The following is an 18,369-nucleotide window of genomic DNA, read 5'->3' as shown; positions in this document are numbered from 1 at the left end:
CTAAACAAAAGGCAGGATAGTCCTACAGTAACCATCTTGAATGTTGGTATCCTAACATAACGATTCAATAATGATAGATCCGGAACTGGTCTGAAGGAATTGACCTTCTTTGGTACAATGAAGAGATAAAATAAAACCCCAGCCCCTGCTCCAGAACTGGCATAATTACTCCAGCCAACTCTGGATCTGAAACACATTTCAGAAATGCTGAGCCTTTGCTGTGTTAACTGGGACACGGGAAAGAAAAAAATCTCTTAGCAGGAGGCCTTAACTTGAAGCCAATTCTGTACCTTTCTGAAACAATGTTCTGAAACCAGAGATTGAGAACGGAATTGATCCAAATTTCTTTGAAGAAAACGTAATCTGCCCCATACCAGCTGAGCTGGAATAAGGGCCGCACCTCCATAGGTACTTAGGAGCTGGCTATAGGTTTCTATAAGGCTTGGATATATTCCAAACTGGAAATAGTTTCCAAACTGATACCGCTCCTGAGGATGAAGGATCAGGCTTTTGTTCCTTGTTGTGAGGAAAGGAACGAAAATGATTATTTACCCTGGAAAGAAAGGGAAAGCAAAGTTGACTTAGAAGACATATCAGCATTCCAAGTTTAATCCATAAAGCTTTTCTAGCTAAAATAGCTAGAGACATATACCTGACATCAACTCTAATGATATCAAAAGATGGTATCACCAATAAAATTATTAGCATGTTATAGAATAATACTAATGCTATAAAATTATGATCTGTTACTTGTTGCGCTAAAGCTTCTAACCAAAAAGTTGAAGCTGCAGCAACATCCGCTAAAAATATAGCAGGTCTAAGAAGATTACCTGAACATAAGTAAGCTTTTCTTAGAAAGGATTCAATTTTCCTATCTAAAGGATCCTTAAATGAAGTACTATCTGCCGTAGGAATAGTAGTACATTAGCAGGAGTAGAGACAGCCCCATAACCTTAGGGATTTTTGTCCCAAAAAACTCTAATCTGTCAGATGGCACAGGATATAATTGCTTAAACGTCTAGAAGGAGTAAATAAATTACCCAAATTATTCCATTCCCTGGAAATTACTTCAGAAATAGCATCAGGGAGATTAAACACTTCTGGAATAACTACAGGAGATTTAAAAACCTTATTTAAACGTTTACATTTAGTATCAAGAGGACCAGAATCCTCTATTTCTAATGCAAATAATACTTCTTTAAGTAAAGAACGAATAAATTCCATCTTGAACAAATACAAAGATTTATCAGCATCAACCTCTGAGACAGAAGAACCATTATCAGTATCAGAATGATGATGTTCATTTAAAAATTCATCTGAAAAAAGAGAAGTTTTAAAAGACTTTTATGTATACTAGAAGGAGAAATAACAGACATAGCCTTCTTAATGGATTTAAAAAAAAAAAAAAAAATCTCTTATGTTATCAGGAACACTCTGAAAATTAGATGTTGACGGAACAGCAACAGGTAATGTAACAGTACTAAAGGAAATTTTATCTGCATTAATAAGTTTGACATGACATGCAATACAAACAACAGCTGGAGAAACAGATACCAAAAGTTTATAGCAGATACACTTAGCTTGGTAGCTCCAGCACTGGGCAGTGATTTTCCTGAAGTATCTTCTGACTCAGTTGCAACGTGGAACATCTTGCAATATGTAAAAGAAAAAAACAACATATAAAGCAAAATTGATCAAATTCCTTAAATGACAGTTTCAGGAATGGGAAAAAAATGCCAGTGAACAAGCTTCTAGCAACCAGAAGCAATAAATAATGAGACTTAAATAGTGTGGAGACAAAAATGACGCCCATATTTTTTAGCGCCAAAAAAGACGCCCACATTATTTGGCGCCTAAATGCTTTTGGCGCCAAAAATGACGCCACATCCGGAACGCCAACATTTTTGACGCAAAAAAACATCAAAAAAATGACGCAACTTCCGGCGACACGTATGACGCTGGAAACAGAAAAAAAATTTTTGCGCCAAAAATGACGCAATAAAATGAAGCATTTTCTGCCCCCGCGAGCCTAACAGCCCACAGGGAAAAAGTCAAATTTTTTAAGGTAAGAAAAAATGAATGAAACAAATGCATTTATCCCAAATATGAAACTGACTGTCTGAAAAATAAGGAATGTTGAAGATTCTGAGTCAAGGCAAATAAATGTTTGAATACATATATTTAGAACTTTATAAACAAAGTGCCCAACCATAGCTTAGAGTGTCACAGAAAATAAGATTTACTTACCCCAGGACACTCATCTACATGTTTGTAGAAAGCCAAACCAGTACTGAAACGAGAATCAGCAGAGGTAATGGTATATATAAGAGTATATCGTCGATCTGAAAAGGGAGGTAAGAGATGAATCTCTACGACCGATAACAGAGAACCTATGAAATAGACCCCGTAGAAGGAGATCACTGCATTCAAATAGGCAATACTCTCCTCACATCCCTCTGACATTCACTGCACGCTGAGAGGAAAACCGGGCTCCAACTTGCTGCGGAGCGCATATCAACGTAGAATCTAGCACAAACTTACTTCACCACCTCCATCGGAGGCAAAGTTTGTAAAAACTGAATTGTGGGTGTGGTGAGGGGTGTATTTATAGGCATTTTAAGGTTTGGGAAACTTTGCCCCTCCTGGTAGGAATGTATATCCCATACGTCACTAGCTCATGGACTCTTGCTAATTACATGAAAGAAACATGTCCCAAAAAGGACTCGAGGAGCACCCTCCTATCCCTGATCCTGTACCATACCCTAAGGTACTCCAGAAAAACCATGAGTCCCCTGTTGCCTCATAACATATCTAGACCAGCAGACTAGACAGACAGAGACAGCATAAACAGGCTAACTATCCAAGCGGCTAGAAAAGAGCTCTCCAAAAGAATCTCAAACCGCCTGAACAAGAACTCTCAATAACCTGCTTCCAGGAGGAAGGCTGACTCACCATTGTTAATCCAAACCACCTAAAGGCGCTTCAAAACTAGTTAGCATAGAGACAAGAGCAATTAGACACTAAGAAAACAGTCAACACTGCATAGAGTAACCAATCCCCAACCTTCCCTCCAGGATAATGGTCCCAGCCCAAAGGCTAGTCAAAGACCGAAGACAAGAGTCCCAGACTTTTGGAAGAGAAAGGAAGGATCAATGAGGAACAAAGTCCCCGGTTAGACAGCTGCTACAAACGGCATGATACCGTGAGTCAGGATAAACATTGTGCTCGGGTACGAGACCCCCTACACGCTGACATTGTCAAAAAAGGAACACTTCCCAAGGGAAGAAGGCCCTCAGACCCTTAGCATCCATATATCAGATCCACAGGACGCCACAGATACTAAGGTAACTCTGAACCCGGAGAACCCAAACCCCACTCTAGAAGAGAAGGGAATGAAAACAACGGAAAAACACCCTACCATAGAGACGAGACCCTTCGGCCATATCGCCAACCCAGTTGAAAGAGACCTGGAGTCTATAGGAACATCCTACATGCACCATAAGACCAGTAAGGACCCATCAGAAGGACCTAAAGCCTAAGCCACAGTCCGAGAGGCATCTCTCACAGATCCCCAGCCCCTACGAGAGAGGCCCGTGGGACCACAAACATCTAATGTGAAACCGACCGTCCACACCCATCCAAGGAGAGACATGGATCAAGGCCAGGGTCCTCTACAAGGAGTCGATCGAAAAATCCAATTTCCAGAGGGACCCTAAACTGCCTCCTACAAGGAGGAGCGCACCTCTAAAGTCCATAGACTTGGTGATCTATCAATAGCCTCAAACCCAAGAGCTACGAAGAACTCCTGAACGGTCTAAGATTAAGCACCCAGTGCATATGGATCGCAAAGAAATCTCGTAGGCAAGCAGTAACACGTGTTACACACACAGACAGGGTAGCAAACAACACTCGAAGGCGAATGATAACCCTGGGCCTTGCTTGCCATCGCAGAGAGTTAAACGTAAGGAACCATCCAGGAAGCCCCTAATGGAGCATAGAGAAGAAATGGTCAACTACCTGACCCCAGAAGGGCGGCCATCTGTACCAGACCTTGACTCTTCACTGACAAGCCCCAAGGCTATAGTCGCAACGATGACACAAGACACCAAAATGTCAAAGACCGTGGTCAGACCAAGGTATAAAGTGGAATAGACAATAGTCAGAGATCCTTGAAGGATCTATCATCCAAAAAAACTACTTTAAGCAGGCAAACGCTAGAGCCATAGCCCCCACAAAAGGCAGGGAACCCCTGCACACCCCCCTCTTAGAGTAACACAACTCAGAGTAGAGGAAGAAAAACATGCCCGCGCATCCAGACGATCCACCCAAGGTGGGAAGGAATGAGACCGCCACCACAAAAAATGCGTAATAGGCGAAAGAATCAGTGTCCGGAAGAAAAACGAATGAAACTCAAATCGGTAATCACTCGGCACACCAGACAACAAAGGTCACACACATCTCCCAACTTCCAAAGAATGGAAATAACGGTTCCCGAGGGACCTGAGGAACCATGATGACGTCTGCAAAAACAGATCCGTATCCCAGGCGAGTAGCCCGAACCAACCAACCTTAGATTGGCACTCACAACCCTCCGTCCAGAGGGATTGCATAGAAACATACTATTGGTAGGATCCGAGCCCTGAGTCCATAGAATAGGCCAAGGGACATGAACCCTGGTAACAGCCCGAAAAAAGCGTCCGACCAGTAGCAGTCTGGTATAAGGACACTCCTGAACTGCCCAAGGTCCAAGAAAATTCGTCCTGAAGGATCTATAAATGAACAACAAAACATAATTCTAATATTCAACAAGGGCGCAACTTCCGAATGAGTGCCCACGCCACCACTAATCTCAAGTATCGGTTCCAGAGGAGAACGTTTATAAAACGAAAATCTAACAGACATGAGCTTAAGGAAAACAAATTAAACACATCCATCCGGATAAAAAAATAAAATGAAGGCAGCACCCATCAGGTGAACGCCCAAGGTGAATGAAAACGACAACGGGACCAGCCGATTAGAAGCTCCTTTCACCCAAGCTCAGAGCCGGAAAAATAAAGAAAAAAATAAAACGGAGACGTTAAGGAGATTGGCTTCATCCCCATGCCGTAACCTCTGGAGGAAACAGGCCACCCTCCGGAGGAGTAACGGCCATAGGGAGACCGGCGTGCGTAGCCGGGAAAGGGTCTGGGGCACGCGCCTCACGGAAACCTCGGAGGCGGATGGCTCAACGCACTCTAAGCTCCCTGACTCGGGAGAAGAGAGTACTCTAGAATAGCAATCGGAACATAACTGATGGACATGGATTACCCAGGCCATTTCATATTCATTACATGATGCATTCTCCGTATCAGAGGCATTCGTGTCTCGCATGTAATTTTCCTCCATAATCTTAGGATTACAAAAATGACAAACTAACTGGCACTCCTTGACACCCCCAATGGCTGGGGCACTTACCACCTCATGTGAACCAGACAACCCACGAGCTAGACTCTCGTGGTCGCACACAGTCAGCATACGGAAGTTAAAAACAACGTAAAGGCACCCGTCACAAGGTGCACCGTGCCAGTCAAAAAAAAGGGTGCGCATTAAAAAAAGCCTTTTATGTTCCGTAAAGGCCGTGAGCCTAGATATAGCTACACATTAGCAGATAGAACCATATAACAAACATGATTAAAGCCCACCCTGTTCAATAACCCCCTCAGGAGATATTAACCCATGATTCCTTATTAAGATAAAAGGAGTCCCACTGGGACCCTACCTTGTTTCGTGAACAATACATTCCCATATTGAAATAAAATGAAACGATCGTACCGGAATCTATGCTGTGGAATAGGAACACGGCCCTTCAACTGTGACAGATAGTAGCCTCGCTTCTGACATGGACTTGAGTGAAGAAAGGTAGGCAGCGAAACTAGTCAACGCTGATTACCAAGGAACTCTCCCTGCATCTCCGGACTCTAACCTTCATCCATGTTCTCACTGAGAGGGTGAAAGGATTATTTAAAACTCCAGTCCCATTGTGAAGAGTACTACCCTCCATAAGAGACTATCTGGAAGTTCTGACACTTCTCTGCCAACCTCCTGTGACGAAAGGCAAAGAATGACTGGGGGATGAGGGAGGTGGGGGAGGTTTTTAAGCCTTTGGCTGGGGTGTCTTTGCCTTCTCCTGGTGGCCAGGTTCTGTATTTCCCAAAAGTAATGAATGCAGCTGTGGACTCTTCCCTTTTAAGAAGAACAATGTTTAACACCTTCCTAGAAATGGGTGCTTGTGAATCTTTACAGAAAGGGTCAGGTGGCTGCTTTGCATACAGATGCTTCATTACACCTAACTAATTTTAAAGCCATAGCTCTAGATAGATTTCTTCATGAGCTCATGGTCCATAGGGACAGAAGGTTAAATCCAATTAACCAAATACACTTTGGGCATTCTCTGACCCTTTTTTGACTCACAGTGGAAGATAACACTATAATAGCAATAAGTATTCTAGGTAAAAATAGAATGTTCCAGGTAATGCTAAACAAGTTTGACCTTGTATTTTCAGTACTGACAGAATTTTAAAAAAAAACAAAAAAAAAAACAACATTCCCAGCTACAGAACAAATTAAGCGATTTAAAAAAAACATCTTACACTGATGGTATATGGTACTTATCAAGTTCTTTTTAATGCAAAGGCAAACCTGTTTCTATCTGACTGTGCTTTTTGGTCACAGGGAAATCTATGCACAGCAGAATGATTTCAAAAACTGCACCAGCATTGTAATGCAGGAACATTAAAACATAAACATAAAAATAAAGACCTGCAGGACACCCATAGGCACTAAACAATATGAATAAATTGAATATATATCCCATACCACTATACACTACAAAAACTTGAATTATGCTTACCGGATAATTTTCTTTTCTTCAGATGGAAAGAGTCTACAGCTGCATTCATTACTTTTGGGAAAAAAAGAACCTGGCCACCAGGAGGAGGCAGAGACAACCCAGCCAAAGGCTTAAATACTCCCCCCCCCACTCATCCCCGAGTCATTCTGCCAAGGAACAGTAGAAGAAATACCAGGGTGAAAAGTTGCCAGAAGAATAAAAAATAAGAGATACCCCACAGAAAGAATACGGGTGTGGAGCTGTGGACTCTTTCCATCTGAAGAAAAGAAAATGATCAGGTAAGCATAATTTAAGTTTTTCTTCATAAATGGAGAGTCCACAGTTGCATTCAGTACTTTTGGGAAAACAATACTCAAGCTATAGATAGAGGACACTGAATGCAAAAACGGGAGGGTACACAATAGGCGGCCCATTCTGAGGACACCAAGCCTGAAAAACCACAACCCAACCAAACCCCGATTCGTCGGAGCCGGGCAACAAAACTAGAATGAAAAGGCCCCAAGGACACTGACCCGCAGATATCCCGAAAGCCTAACCAGAGACCGCAAGCAGACTCACTGAGCCAACACATCCAGCAGTCGGTCCCCACAAATCCTTACTAGTACAGTACCAAAATCCCCAAGAGAGGGAACAAGGGTAAGCCAAAGGGATACCCAAAAGGTACAGCAACATACATAAAGGAGAAACCCCCTTCAAAAGAAGGTCAAATCTACAGAGACCCGAATGGATCCCGAGAACAAGGGGAGACTATGCCCAACCCACAAGGAACAACGGGCATCATCAAGGAGAAGAATCATCTCCCAAACATTGTGAAACAGCAACGAAAAGACAGCTCAAGACAAAGTCCTCAAAACGTCTTATCTTGGAGACTGAGCGAACAGTAGCAAACTCAGAGAAAAAACATCCGAGTCTAGTAACACACTGCCATTCGTAGGAAGACACAGAGAAAACACTATCCGTAAGGAAGAAGCGGACGCACAAAGTAGCAGACTGTCCAACCTCCAAGACGTAGATTGCCCAACCTCCAAGACAGAGGACACTCTCCAGGCAATCCAGGCCGCCAAGCCTACTCACAGATCTCAAAGGGGAAGAGCCACAGAACCTCTAAAAAAAAGGTCCACTGTCACCCCCAAGTTGTGAGGCTGAACAACATATCTCAGAACTTACACCTAGCCGGACCAGCCAAAGCAACGGCAGATCTGAAGCAAGGGAAACAAAAGGAACCCCAAGACCAGCCCCCAAAAGGGCGGAATAATGGACACAGTCCCTTCAACCTAAAGACAATCGAGCAGGCGTTAGACCTAAAGAGATCTAGCAAGGCCACCCGACTAAGTCTCAACGTGGGGCCAGCAGCTCCCCAGATAGACAGGAACAACTGAAAGAGAAGACCAATCCCTGAACCAGATAAACATCTGTTCTTACTTCCCAAACAGAGGAGAGGCCCCTAAAAAGGGAACCTCACCTCCGTAAGGAGGACAACGAACCCCCTGAAGAGGAGAGCGTTGATAAACACCTGCTCATAAGACAGGAAGTCGTAGACGGAACCAAGAGGACACAAGGCTACGTCACTGACGAACATGGAAGAACCCCTTAAACACCATCGTGCTAGCACACATACCAGGCACAAAAGTGACAGCTGAGCAACCACAAACCTTCGGTTTGCAAGGCAGGAAAGGCCACCATCAGGTCACGTTAGTTGGCTGTCCCAAGGGAACCGTATCATCCTGCACAAGACAAGTCCCAAGGAGCCCCGGCTCTCAGTAAATCTGGCCAAGTTGTAAAACAGAACAGCCAGAACAATGGTTAAGCCCAAGTACCCAGGAAACTGGAACCCCCAGGCCAGTCCTAGGATCATAAGGTCCGGTAACATCCCACAGCGGGATCCACAAAGAGAAAACGCCAAGTAAAACCCTCGACCACCAGAAGATCAGGACAAGAAGCCTGGGCCCCACAAATGTTTAGATTAAACAATCCTCCAGTCTGATATAAAAAAAACAGACCTCCCAGGAAAAAATCCAGAATAACCCGGATAACAAGAGCAAGAAGTCCCGACCCAAAGGGAAGAGACCACCCCTTGCCGGAGCCCAACACTCTAAAGAGCCAAGGCCATAAAAGGATACTAGAGCTAACAGGCGCCCAAGCAACATTAACATTATTGTGCTTTAAAAGTGCGGCTAATCCCCCTTAAGGGACACAAGGCACTGCTCATTTTAACAACCTTGGAAGGAGGAAAGGCTGAGTAGACCCCGCCGGGTCTACCCTCGGTTTGCAACAGTACAGAGTAGCCACAGAGCATTAGTATGCTGAGCTAGCTGTCCAGCTAGCCACAAGCTCCAGACACAAGGGGAACAGTGAGTACAACTCACCCGAACAGAGCAACATCAAGCCTCCACATCACCTCAGATTTAAAGTCAAAGTCACCTGGATGGCAAAACCTGAACCATAAGAGTGGAACACCACTAGGACCCCTTCTGTCGAAAAAAAGAGATGCAGAGCATTCCCAACACCGGGAAAAGACCCCAACCGGAGTCCGAAGGGACCTCACTGGCTAATGTCTCGAAAAGGGGACAACCCCCCCGAAGGAGACTCCAAGAGGTCTCAATGAAGAAGAGAACCACTAAAGGAACAAGTAAAAAAAAAAAAACAATTCCCTAAAGCAACACTGCCCGACCGGTGGAAAAAGGTGTGCTAAACCCTCTAATCTTCCCACCACGTGGAAAGGTATACTCTAGGTTCTGAGGGTATCAGAAGCAACAGAGAGTGACGCAGCAAAATTCACTGACCCAGTCACCAGAGAGACGGCTATTTAGGACTAAAACAATCCCGAGAGCCTCACGGACCCGTAAGTCCTCTTGAGAATGCTTAGCTGAAACTTGTAAAATAAATAACAAGAAAACTAAAATAAAGCTTAGAGCACTCGGTAATCCCGTCTGACCAGCAAGGCATAATAGGCGCCACCTGTCTGACTAAGTAGCGAGACAGAAGATCTGAACCCAATCAGGACCAGCCTGCAACCAGGGTCATAACTGCCAAGCTGGCTAAATCCTCAGAGAGGAGAAAACAGACAAACATGGGACTGAAGTGTCCCGAACAACTTCTTTAGAAGCAAACAGCGAGTATCAATCGCAGATATTTTTAAGTTCCAGCAGGAAACGTAGTATGAAAAAGAAAAGAAAATTAATCCTAACCGGATTAAATAAAATAACTGGCAACCCGAAGGTTAACTCACAAGAAGTCACAGGGAGTAAAACACTAAGGCGAGCCCGTCTGTAACGAAAGGCACAACACTCAGGAACAGTTACACCCTCAGGGAACTGTACATGCCCTCCAGAGTCCGAGAGACCTGGGCAATTGCAAATAAACATCTGGACTTTGCAGACGCGCAAGCGCCAAAAGTACGTAAAAGCGAAAACGTGCCACAACCTCCGGGGGTTAAACACATAACTTGGGTTACCCGCTTGTGTAGCACTAAGGAGCAGTAGGGATTTCGCCTCCCGGAGGACAGGGCCCCCGAGGCAGATGGCTCAGCCGTCTCTTGAATCCCTGAGCCAGAGGAACAAGGCACTCTAGGATGGCCTAAAGAACAAAACTGACTGACCTGAGTCAATGGGGCCAATTCGCATTCTTCACAGGACGAAGAATCTGAATCAGAAAGTTGACCAAACTCAACATCAGTATCCTCCATAACTGGATCAAAGATACCCAAAAATGGACTATATATAAAACAATTTAAACGGCACCTGACACCCACAATGGCTGGGGCACTCACCACCACCTATGTACCAGACACCAGTGGACTAGAATTTTCCGTTGCCACACAGTCAGGAATGCGGAAATGGGAGACCAGAACATAAACACAGTCCAACAAAAGCGTGCCCAACCGCAAGGTCGCGTCACTTCAACAGGTCGTTATGTTTTAAGCCACGAGCCCAGTTAACACTACACATAAGCAGGTTGAATCACATAACAAACATGATTAAAAAAAAACCTGGTAAATAATCCCCCTTAGGAGATATTAAACCTTGGTTCCAAGATACTAAAAGAGTCTCACTGAGACCCTATATTTTTCATGTGAGTTTGCAGGAACAAATGAGTTGAAGAAGTAAAATGAAACAATCTTACTGGAATCTATGCCGTGGAACAGGAACATGGCCCTTCAAGTGTGACGTATAGTAGCCTCGCCTCCACCATGGACTTGAGAGAAGCAGGCAGCAAAGCAAAGTTAGACAACGCCGATTGCTTGAGGAGCTGTTAACATGAGTCGGGATGGTTTTGCAGAAAGACACTTCCTGTATCTCCGTACTCTAACTTTCATCCAAGCCCTTACTGAGAGACCGACAGGATTACTTAAAACTCCCATCTCATGTTGAAGAGTACTACCCTCCATAAGAGACAAAAACAACTTCTGACACTTCTCTGCCAACCTCCTGGGACATAAGGCAAAGAATGACTGGGGGATGAGGGGAGTGGGACTAGTATTTAAGCCTTTGGCCGGGGTGTCTTTGCCTCCTCCTGGTGGCCAGGTTCTTATTTTCCCAAAAGTAATGAATGCACCTGTGGACTCTTTCCATTTATGAAGAAAAACTTGTTTTATAAAAACACTGTAAATAGAAAAAAAAAGTTTGGAACTCATGGCTACTATGACATTCTTGAAAACAAAAAGAAAGGGCGTGCTTAAGACAAGCTACTGAGGTTAGGTCGCAATAACATCAGGTGTACAATTATACACAAATGTAATGGAAACAATATTGAACAGGAAATAAAACAAATGGTTTATTACAACACTACAATATAAAAAAAAAAAAAAACACTGTTGGTTAAAATTATAAGTGAATACTAAATGGCCATATATCTAAAAGGAGAGATCCAAATGCTGGGTCTATATATGGATCAGACTTTGTAAAAAAACATAATTTATGTAAGAACTTACCTGATAAATTCATTTCTTTCATATTAGCAAGAGTCCATGAGCTAGTCACGTATGGGATATACATTCCTACCAGGAGGGGCAAAGTTTCCCAAACCTCAAAATGCCTATAAATACACCCCTCACCACACCCACAATTCAGTTTAACGAATAGCCAAGAAGTGGGGTGATAAAAAAGTGCGAAAGCATATAAAATAAGGAATTGGAATAATTGTGCTTTATACAAAAATCATAACCACCCCAAAAAAAGGGTGGGCCTCATGGACTCTTGCTAATATGAAAGAAATGAATTTATCAGGTAAGTTCTTACATAAATTATGTTTTCTTTCATGTAATGAGCAAGAGTCCATGAGCTAGTGACGTATGGGATAATGATTACCCAAGATGTGGATCTTTCCACGCAAGAGTCACTAGAGAGGGAGGGATAAAATAAAGACAGCCAATTCCTGCTGAAAATAATCCACACCCAAAATAAAGTTTAATGAAAAACATAAGCAGAAGATTCAAACTGAAACCGCTGCCTGAAGTACTTTTCTACCAAAAACTGCTTCAGAAGAAGAAAATACATCAAAATGGTAGAATTTAGTAAAAGTATGCAAAGAGGACCAAGTTGCTGCTTTGCAAATCTGATCAATCGAAGCTTCATTCCTAAACGCCCAGGAAGTAGAAACTGACCTAGTAGAATGAGCTGTAATCCTTTGAGGCGGAGATTTACCCGACTCAACATAGGCAAGATGAATTAAAGATTTCAACCAAGATGCCAAAGAAATGGCAGAAGCTTTCTGGCCTTTTCTAGAACCAGAAAAGATAACAAATAAACTAGAAGTCTTTCGGAAAGACTTAGTAGCTTCAACATAATATTTCAAAGCTCTAACAACATCCAAAGAATGCAATGATTTCTCCTTAGAATTCTTAGGATTAGGACATAATGAAGGAACCACAATTTCCCTACTAATGTTGTTAGAATACACAACTTTAGGTAAAAATTCAAAAGAAGTTCGCAACACTGCCTTATCTTGATGAAAAATCAGAAAAGGAGACTCACAAGAAAGAGCAGATAATTCAGAAACTCTTCTGGCAGAAGAGATTGCCAAAAGGAACAAAACTTTCCAAGAAAGTAATTTAATGTCCAATGAATGCATAGGTTCAAACGGAGGAGCTTGAAGAGCCCCCAGAACCAAATTCAAACTCCAAGGAGGAGAAATTGACTTAATGAATGGTTTTATACGAACCAAAGCTTGTACAAAACAAAGAATATCAGGAAGATTAGCAATCTTTCTGTGAAAAAAGAACAGAAAGAGCAGAGATTTGTCCTTTCAAAGAACTTGCGGATAAACCTTTATCTAAACCATCCTGAAGAAACTGTAAAATTCTCGGAATTCTAAAAGAATGCCAAGAAAAATGATGAGAAAGACACCAAGAAATATAAGACTTCCAGACTCTATAATATATCTCTCTGGATACAGATTTACGAGCCTGTAACATAGTATTAATCACAGAGTCAGAGAAACCTCTTTGACCAAGAATCAAGCGTTCAATCTCCATACCTTTAAATTTAAGGATTTGAGATCCTGATGGAAAAAAGGACCTTGCGACAGAAGGTCTGGTCGTAGCGGAAGAGTCCACGGATGGCAAGAGGCCATCCGGACAAGATCCGCATACCAAAACCTGTGAGGCCATGCCGGAGCTACCAGCAGAACAAACGAGCATTCCTTCAGAATCTTGGAGATTACTCTTGGAAGAAGAACTAGAGGCGGAAAGATATAAGCAGGATGATACTTCCAAGGAAGTGATAATGCATCCACTGCTTCCGCCTGAGGATCCCGGGATCTGGACAGATACCTGGGAAGTTTCTTGTTTAGATGAGAGGCCATCAGATCTATTTCTGGAAGCTCCCACATTTGAACAATCTGAAGAAATACCTCTGGGTGAAGAGACCATTCGCCCGGATGCAACGTTTGACGACTGAGATAATCCGCTTCCCAATTGTCTATACCTGGGATATGAACCGCAGAGATTAGACAGGAGCTGGATTCCGCCCAAACCAGAATTCGAGATACTTCTTTCATAGCCAGAGGACTGTGAGTCCCTCCTTGATGATTGATGTATGCCACAGTAGTGACATTGTCTGTCTGAAAACAAATGAACGATTCTCTCTTCAGAAGAGGCCAAGACTGAAGAGCTCTGAAAATTGCACAGAGTTCCAAAATATTGATCGGTAATCTCACCTCCTGAGATTCCCAAACTCCTTGTGCCGTCAGAGATCCCCACACAGCTCCCCAACCTGTGAGACTTGCATCTGTTGAAATTACAGTCCAGGTCGGAAGCACAAAAGAAGCCCCCCGAATTAAACGATGGTGATCTGTCCACCACGTTAGAGAGTGTCGTACAATCGGTTTTAAAGATATTAATTGAGATATCTTTGTGTAATCCTTGCACCATTGATTCAGCATACAGAGCTGAAGAGGTCGCATGTGAAAACGAGCAAAGGGGATCGCGTCTGATGCAGCAGTCATAAGACCTAGAATTTCCATGCATAAAGCTACCGAAGGGAATGATTGTGACTGAAGGTTTCGACAAGCTGAAATCAATTTTAGACGTCTCTTGTCTGTTAAAGGCAGAGTCATGGACACTGAATCTATCTGGAAACCCAGAAAGGATACCCTTGTCTGAGGAATCAATGAACTTTTTGGTGAATTGATCCTCCAACCATGATCTTGAAGAAACAACACAAGTCGATTCGTATGTGATTCTGCTAAATGTAAAGACTGAGCAAGTACCAAGATATCGTCCAAATAAGGAAATACCACAATACCCTGTTCTCTGATTACAGACAGAAGGGCACCGAGAACCTTTGTAAAAATTCTTGGAGCTGTAGCTAGGCCAAACGGCAGAGTCACAAACTGGTAATGCTTGTCCAGAAAAGAGAATCTCAGGAACTGATAATGATCTGGATGAATCGGAATATGCAGATATGCATCCTGTAAATCTATTGTGGACATAAAATGCCCTTGCTGAACAAAAGGCAAGATAGTCCTTACAGTTACCATTTTGAACGTTGGTATCCTTACATAACGATTCAATATTTTTAGATCCAGAACTGGTCTGAAGGAATTCTCCTTCTTTGGTACAATGAAGAGATTTGAATAAAACCCCATCCCCTGTTCCAGAACTGGAACTGGCATAATTACTCCAGCCAACTCTAGATCTGAAACACAATTCAGAAATGCTTGAGCTTTCACTGGATTTACTGGGACACGGGAAAGAAAAAATCTCTTTGCAGGAGGTCTCATCTTGAAACCAATTCTGTACCCTTCTGAAACAATGTTCTGAATCCAAAGATTGTGAACAGAATTGAACCAAATTTCTTTGAAAAAACGTAACCTGCCCCCTACCAGCTGAGCTGGAATGAGGGCCGCACCTTCATGTGGACTTAGAAGCAGGCTTTGCCTTTCTAGAAGGCTTGGATTTATTCCAGACTGGAGATGGTTTCCAAACTGAAACTGCTCCTGAGGATGAAGGATCAGGCTTTTGTTCTTTGTTGAAACGAAAGGAACGAAAACGATTATTAGCCCTGTTTTTACCCTTAGATTTTTTATCCTGTGGTAAAAAAGTTCCTTTCCCACCAGTAACAGTTGAGATAATGGAAAGTAGAGTTGATTCAGAAGCCATATCAGCATTCCAAGTTTTAAGCCATAAAGCTCTTCTAGCTAAAATAGCTAGAGACATAAACCTGACATCAACTCTAATAATATCAAAAATGGCATCACAGATAAAATTATTAGCATGCTGAAGAAGAATAATAATATTATGAGAATCATGATCTGTTACTTGTTGTGCTAAAGTCTCCAACCAAAAAGTTGAAGCTGCAGCAACATCAGCCAAAGATATAGCAGGTCTAAGAAGATTACCTGAACACAGATAAGCTTTTCTTAGAAAGGATTCAATTTTCCTATCTAAAGGATCTTTAAACGAAGTACCATCTGACGTAGGAATAGTAGTACGTTTAGCAAGGGTAGAAATAGCCCCATCGACTTTAGGGATTTTGTCCCAAAATTCTAATCTGTCAGACGGCACAGGATATAATTGCTTAAAACGTTTAGAAGGAGTAAATGAATTACCCAATTTATCCCATTCTCTGGAAATTACTTCAGAAATAGCATTAGGAACAGGAAAAACTTCTGGAATAACCACAGGAGATTTAAATACCTTATCTAAACGTTTAGAATTAGTATCAAGAGGACCAGAATCCTCTATTTCTAAAGCAATTAGTACTTCTTTAAGTAAAGAACGAATAAATTCCATTTTAAATAAATATGAAGATTTATCAGCATCAATCTCTGAGACAGAATCCTCTGAACCAGAAGAGTCATCAGAATGATGATGTTCATTTAAAAATTCATCTGTAGAGAGAGAAGTTTTAAAAGATTTTTTTATGTTTACTAGAAGGAGAAATAACAGACATAGCCTTCTTGATGGATTCAGAAACAAAATCTCTTATGTTATCAGGAACATTCTGCACCTTAGATGTTGAGGGAACTGCAACAGGCAATGGTACATTACTAAAGGAAATATTATCTGCTTTAACAAGTTTGTCATGACAATTAATACAAACAACAGCCGGAGGAATAGCTACCAAAAGTTTACAGCAGATACACTTAGCTTTGGTAGTTCCAGCACTAGACAGCGATTTTCCTGAAGTATCTTCTGACTCAGATGCAACGTGAGACATCTTGCAATATGTAAGAGAAAAAACAACATATAAAGCAAAATTGATCAAATTCCTTAAATGACAGTTTCAGGAATGGGAAAAAAATGCCAATAAACAAGCTTCTAGTAACCAGAAGCAAAGAAAAAATGAGACTGAAATAATGTGGAGACAAAAGCGACGCCCAAAATGACGCCACATCCGGAACGCCGTCATTTTTGGCGCAAAAGGAAGTCAAAAAATGACGCAACTTCCGGCGATACGTATGACGCCGGAAACAGAAAAGATTTTTTGCGCCAAAAAAGTCCGCGCCAAGAATGACGCAATAAAATGAAGCATTTTCAGCCCCCGCGAGCCTAACAGCCCACAGGGAAAAAAAGTCAAATTTTTAAGGTAAGAAAAAATGATTGATTCAAATGCATTATCCCAAATATGAAACTGACTGTCTGAAAATAAGGAATGTTGAACATTCTGAGTCAAGGCAAATAAATGTTTGAATACATATATTTAGAACTTTATAAATAAAGTGCCCAACCATAGCTTAGAGTGTCACAGAAAATAAGATTTACTTACCCCAGGACACTCATCTACATGTTTGTAGAAAGCCAAACCAGTACTGAAACGAAAATCAGCAGAGGTAATGGTATATAAATAAGAGTATATCGTCGATCTGAAAAGGGAGGTAAGAGATGAATCTCTACGACCGATAACAGAGAACCTATGAAATAGACCCCGTAGAAGGAGATCACTGCATTCAAATAGGCAATACTCTCCTCACATCCCTCTGACATTCACTGCACGCTGAGAGGAAAACCGGGCTCCAACTTGCTGCGGAGCGCATATCAACGTAGAATCTAGCACAAACTTACTTCACCACCTCCATAGGAGGCAAAGTTTGTAAAACTGAATTGTGGGTGTGGTGAGGGGTGTATTTATAGGCATTTTGAGGTTTGGGAAACTTTGCCCCTCCTGGTAGGAATGTATATCCCATACATCACTAGCTCATGGACTCTTGCTAATTACATGAAAGAAAGGCTTAGTCCAAAGTAGTGAGGACAGTTATACATTAGTAAAACAATCTTCATGAGTAAATCTTCATACTATGAACGTTACTATGACATTCTTGACAGGATAAATAGTAGCACTCAAACCAAGCTGCTAGCAACTTACCATTTAGACAGATAAAATTCATACAGCCTCACTGGACACCTGAGAGGGTTGTCTGTGTTCTCTTCCATCTCCATCACAAACTGGCCGTCCTCTCCCTCTATGCGCTTCCGTTTGCCTAGCGATAATTTTTCTGCAGAAAGAGAATATTGAGCCTTTTTCAAACAGCTACTTTGTTGCTGTAAGTTCGTTACCAGCTTTAAGGGTTTCTGTCCTTATTAAATCCCTTTCTTTAACTTCTGGGTGACTGCACATGAACCACGAGATGATGCTAAACAATAGGGTTATAAGTAAGCCATCCATCTAGATCACTAGTTTTCAAACCTGTTCTCAGGCCTCCCTAGCAGGCCACATTTTGAGGATATCTGAACAGGAGCACAGGTGAAATAATCAGCTGATTAGTAAATATGGTTATTTTACCTGCTCTCATTCAAGGTAATCCTGATGACAGGTTTGAAAACCAGTGATCTAGAGAGATAGATAGCAACTTAAAACATTGTACAACAAGAAGCACCTCCTACTAAAGGGATTTAACAGTAAGCATAGAAAACCTGTTTACTCTCACATTTTCACAGTTTATGACACAGGAAATGATACTAAACAAAACCAGGCTTTATACCAAAGCAATCACATTATTGGAGGGTATACTGATCTGGTGACAAACATCTTAAACAAGAT

The 18,369-nt window shown here is 42.1% G+C and overlaps 1 protein-coding gene across 4 annotated transcripts in view; it reads right to left on the bottom strand.

Moving 5' to 3' along the window:
- The window catches only part of ZMYM4 (zinc finger MYM-type containing 4), a 710,031-nt gene that overhangs the window by 35,773 nt on the left and 655,889 nt on the right, over positions 1–18,369 (bottom strand). For all 4 annotated transcript variants that reach the window (XM_053707062.1, XM_053707061.1, XM_053707064.1 and 1 more), the window contains one exon: positions 17,695–17,824. In XM_053707062.1, the coding sequence (XP_053563037.1) occupies positions 17,695–17,824 (130 nt within the window). The remainder of the gene's footprint in view (positions 1–17,694; positions 17,825–18,369) is intronic.

This window comes from Bombina bombina, chromosome 3, assembly GCF_027579735.1.
Source record: "Bombina bombina isolate aBomBom1 chromosome 3, aBomBom1.pri, whole genome shotgun sequence".
Classification (NCBI taxonomy): domain Eukaryota; kingdom Metazoa; phylum Chordata; class Amphibia; order Anura; family Bombinatoridae; genus Bombina; species Bombina bombina.
This window is presented reverse-complemented; position numbering and strand designations above follow the sequence as displayed.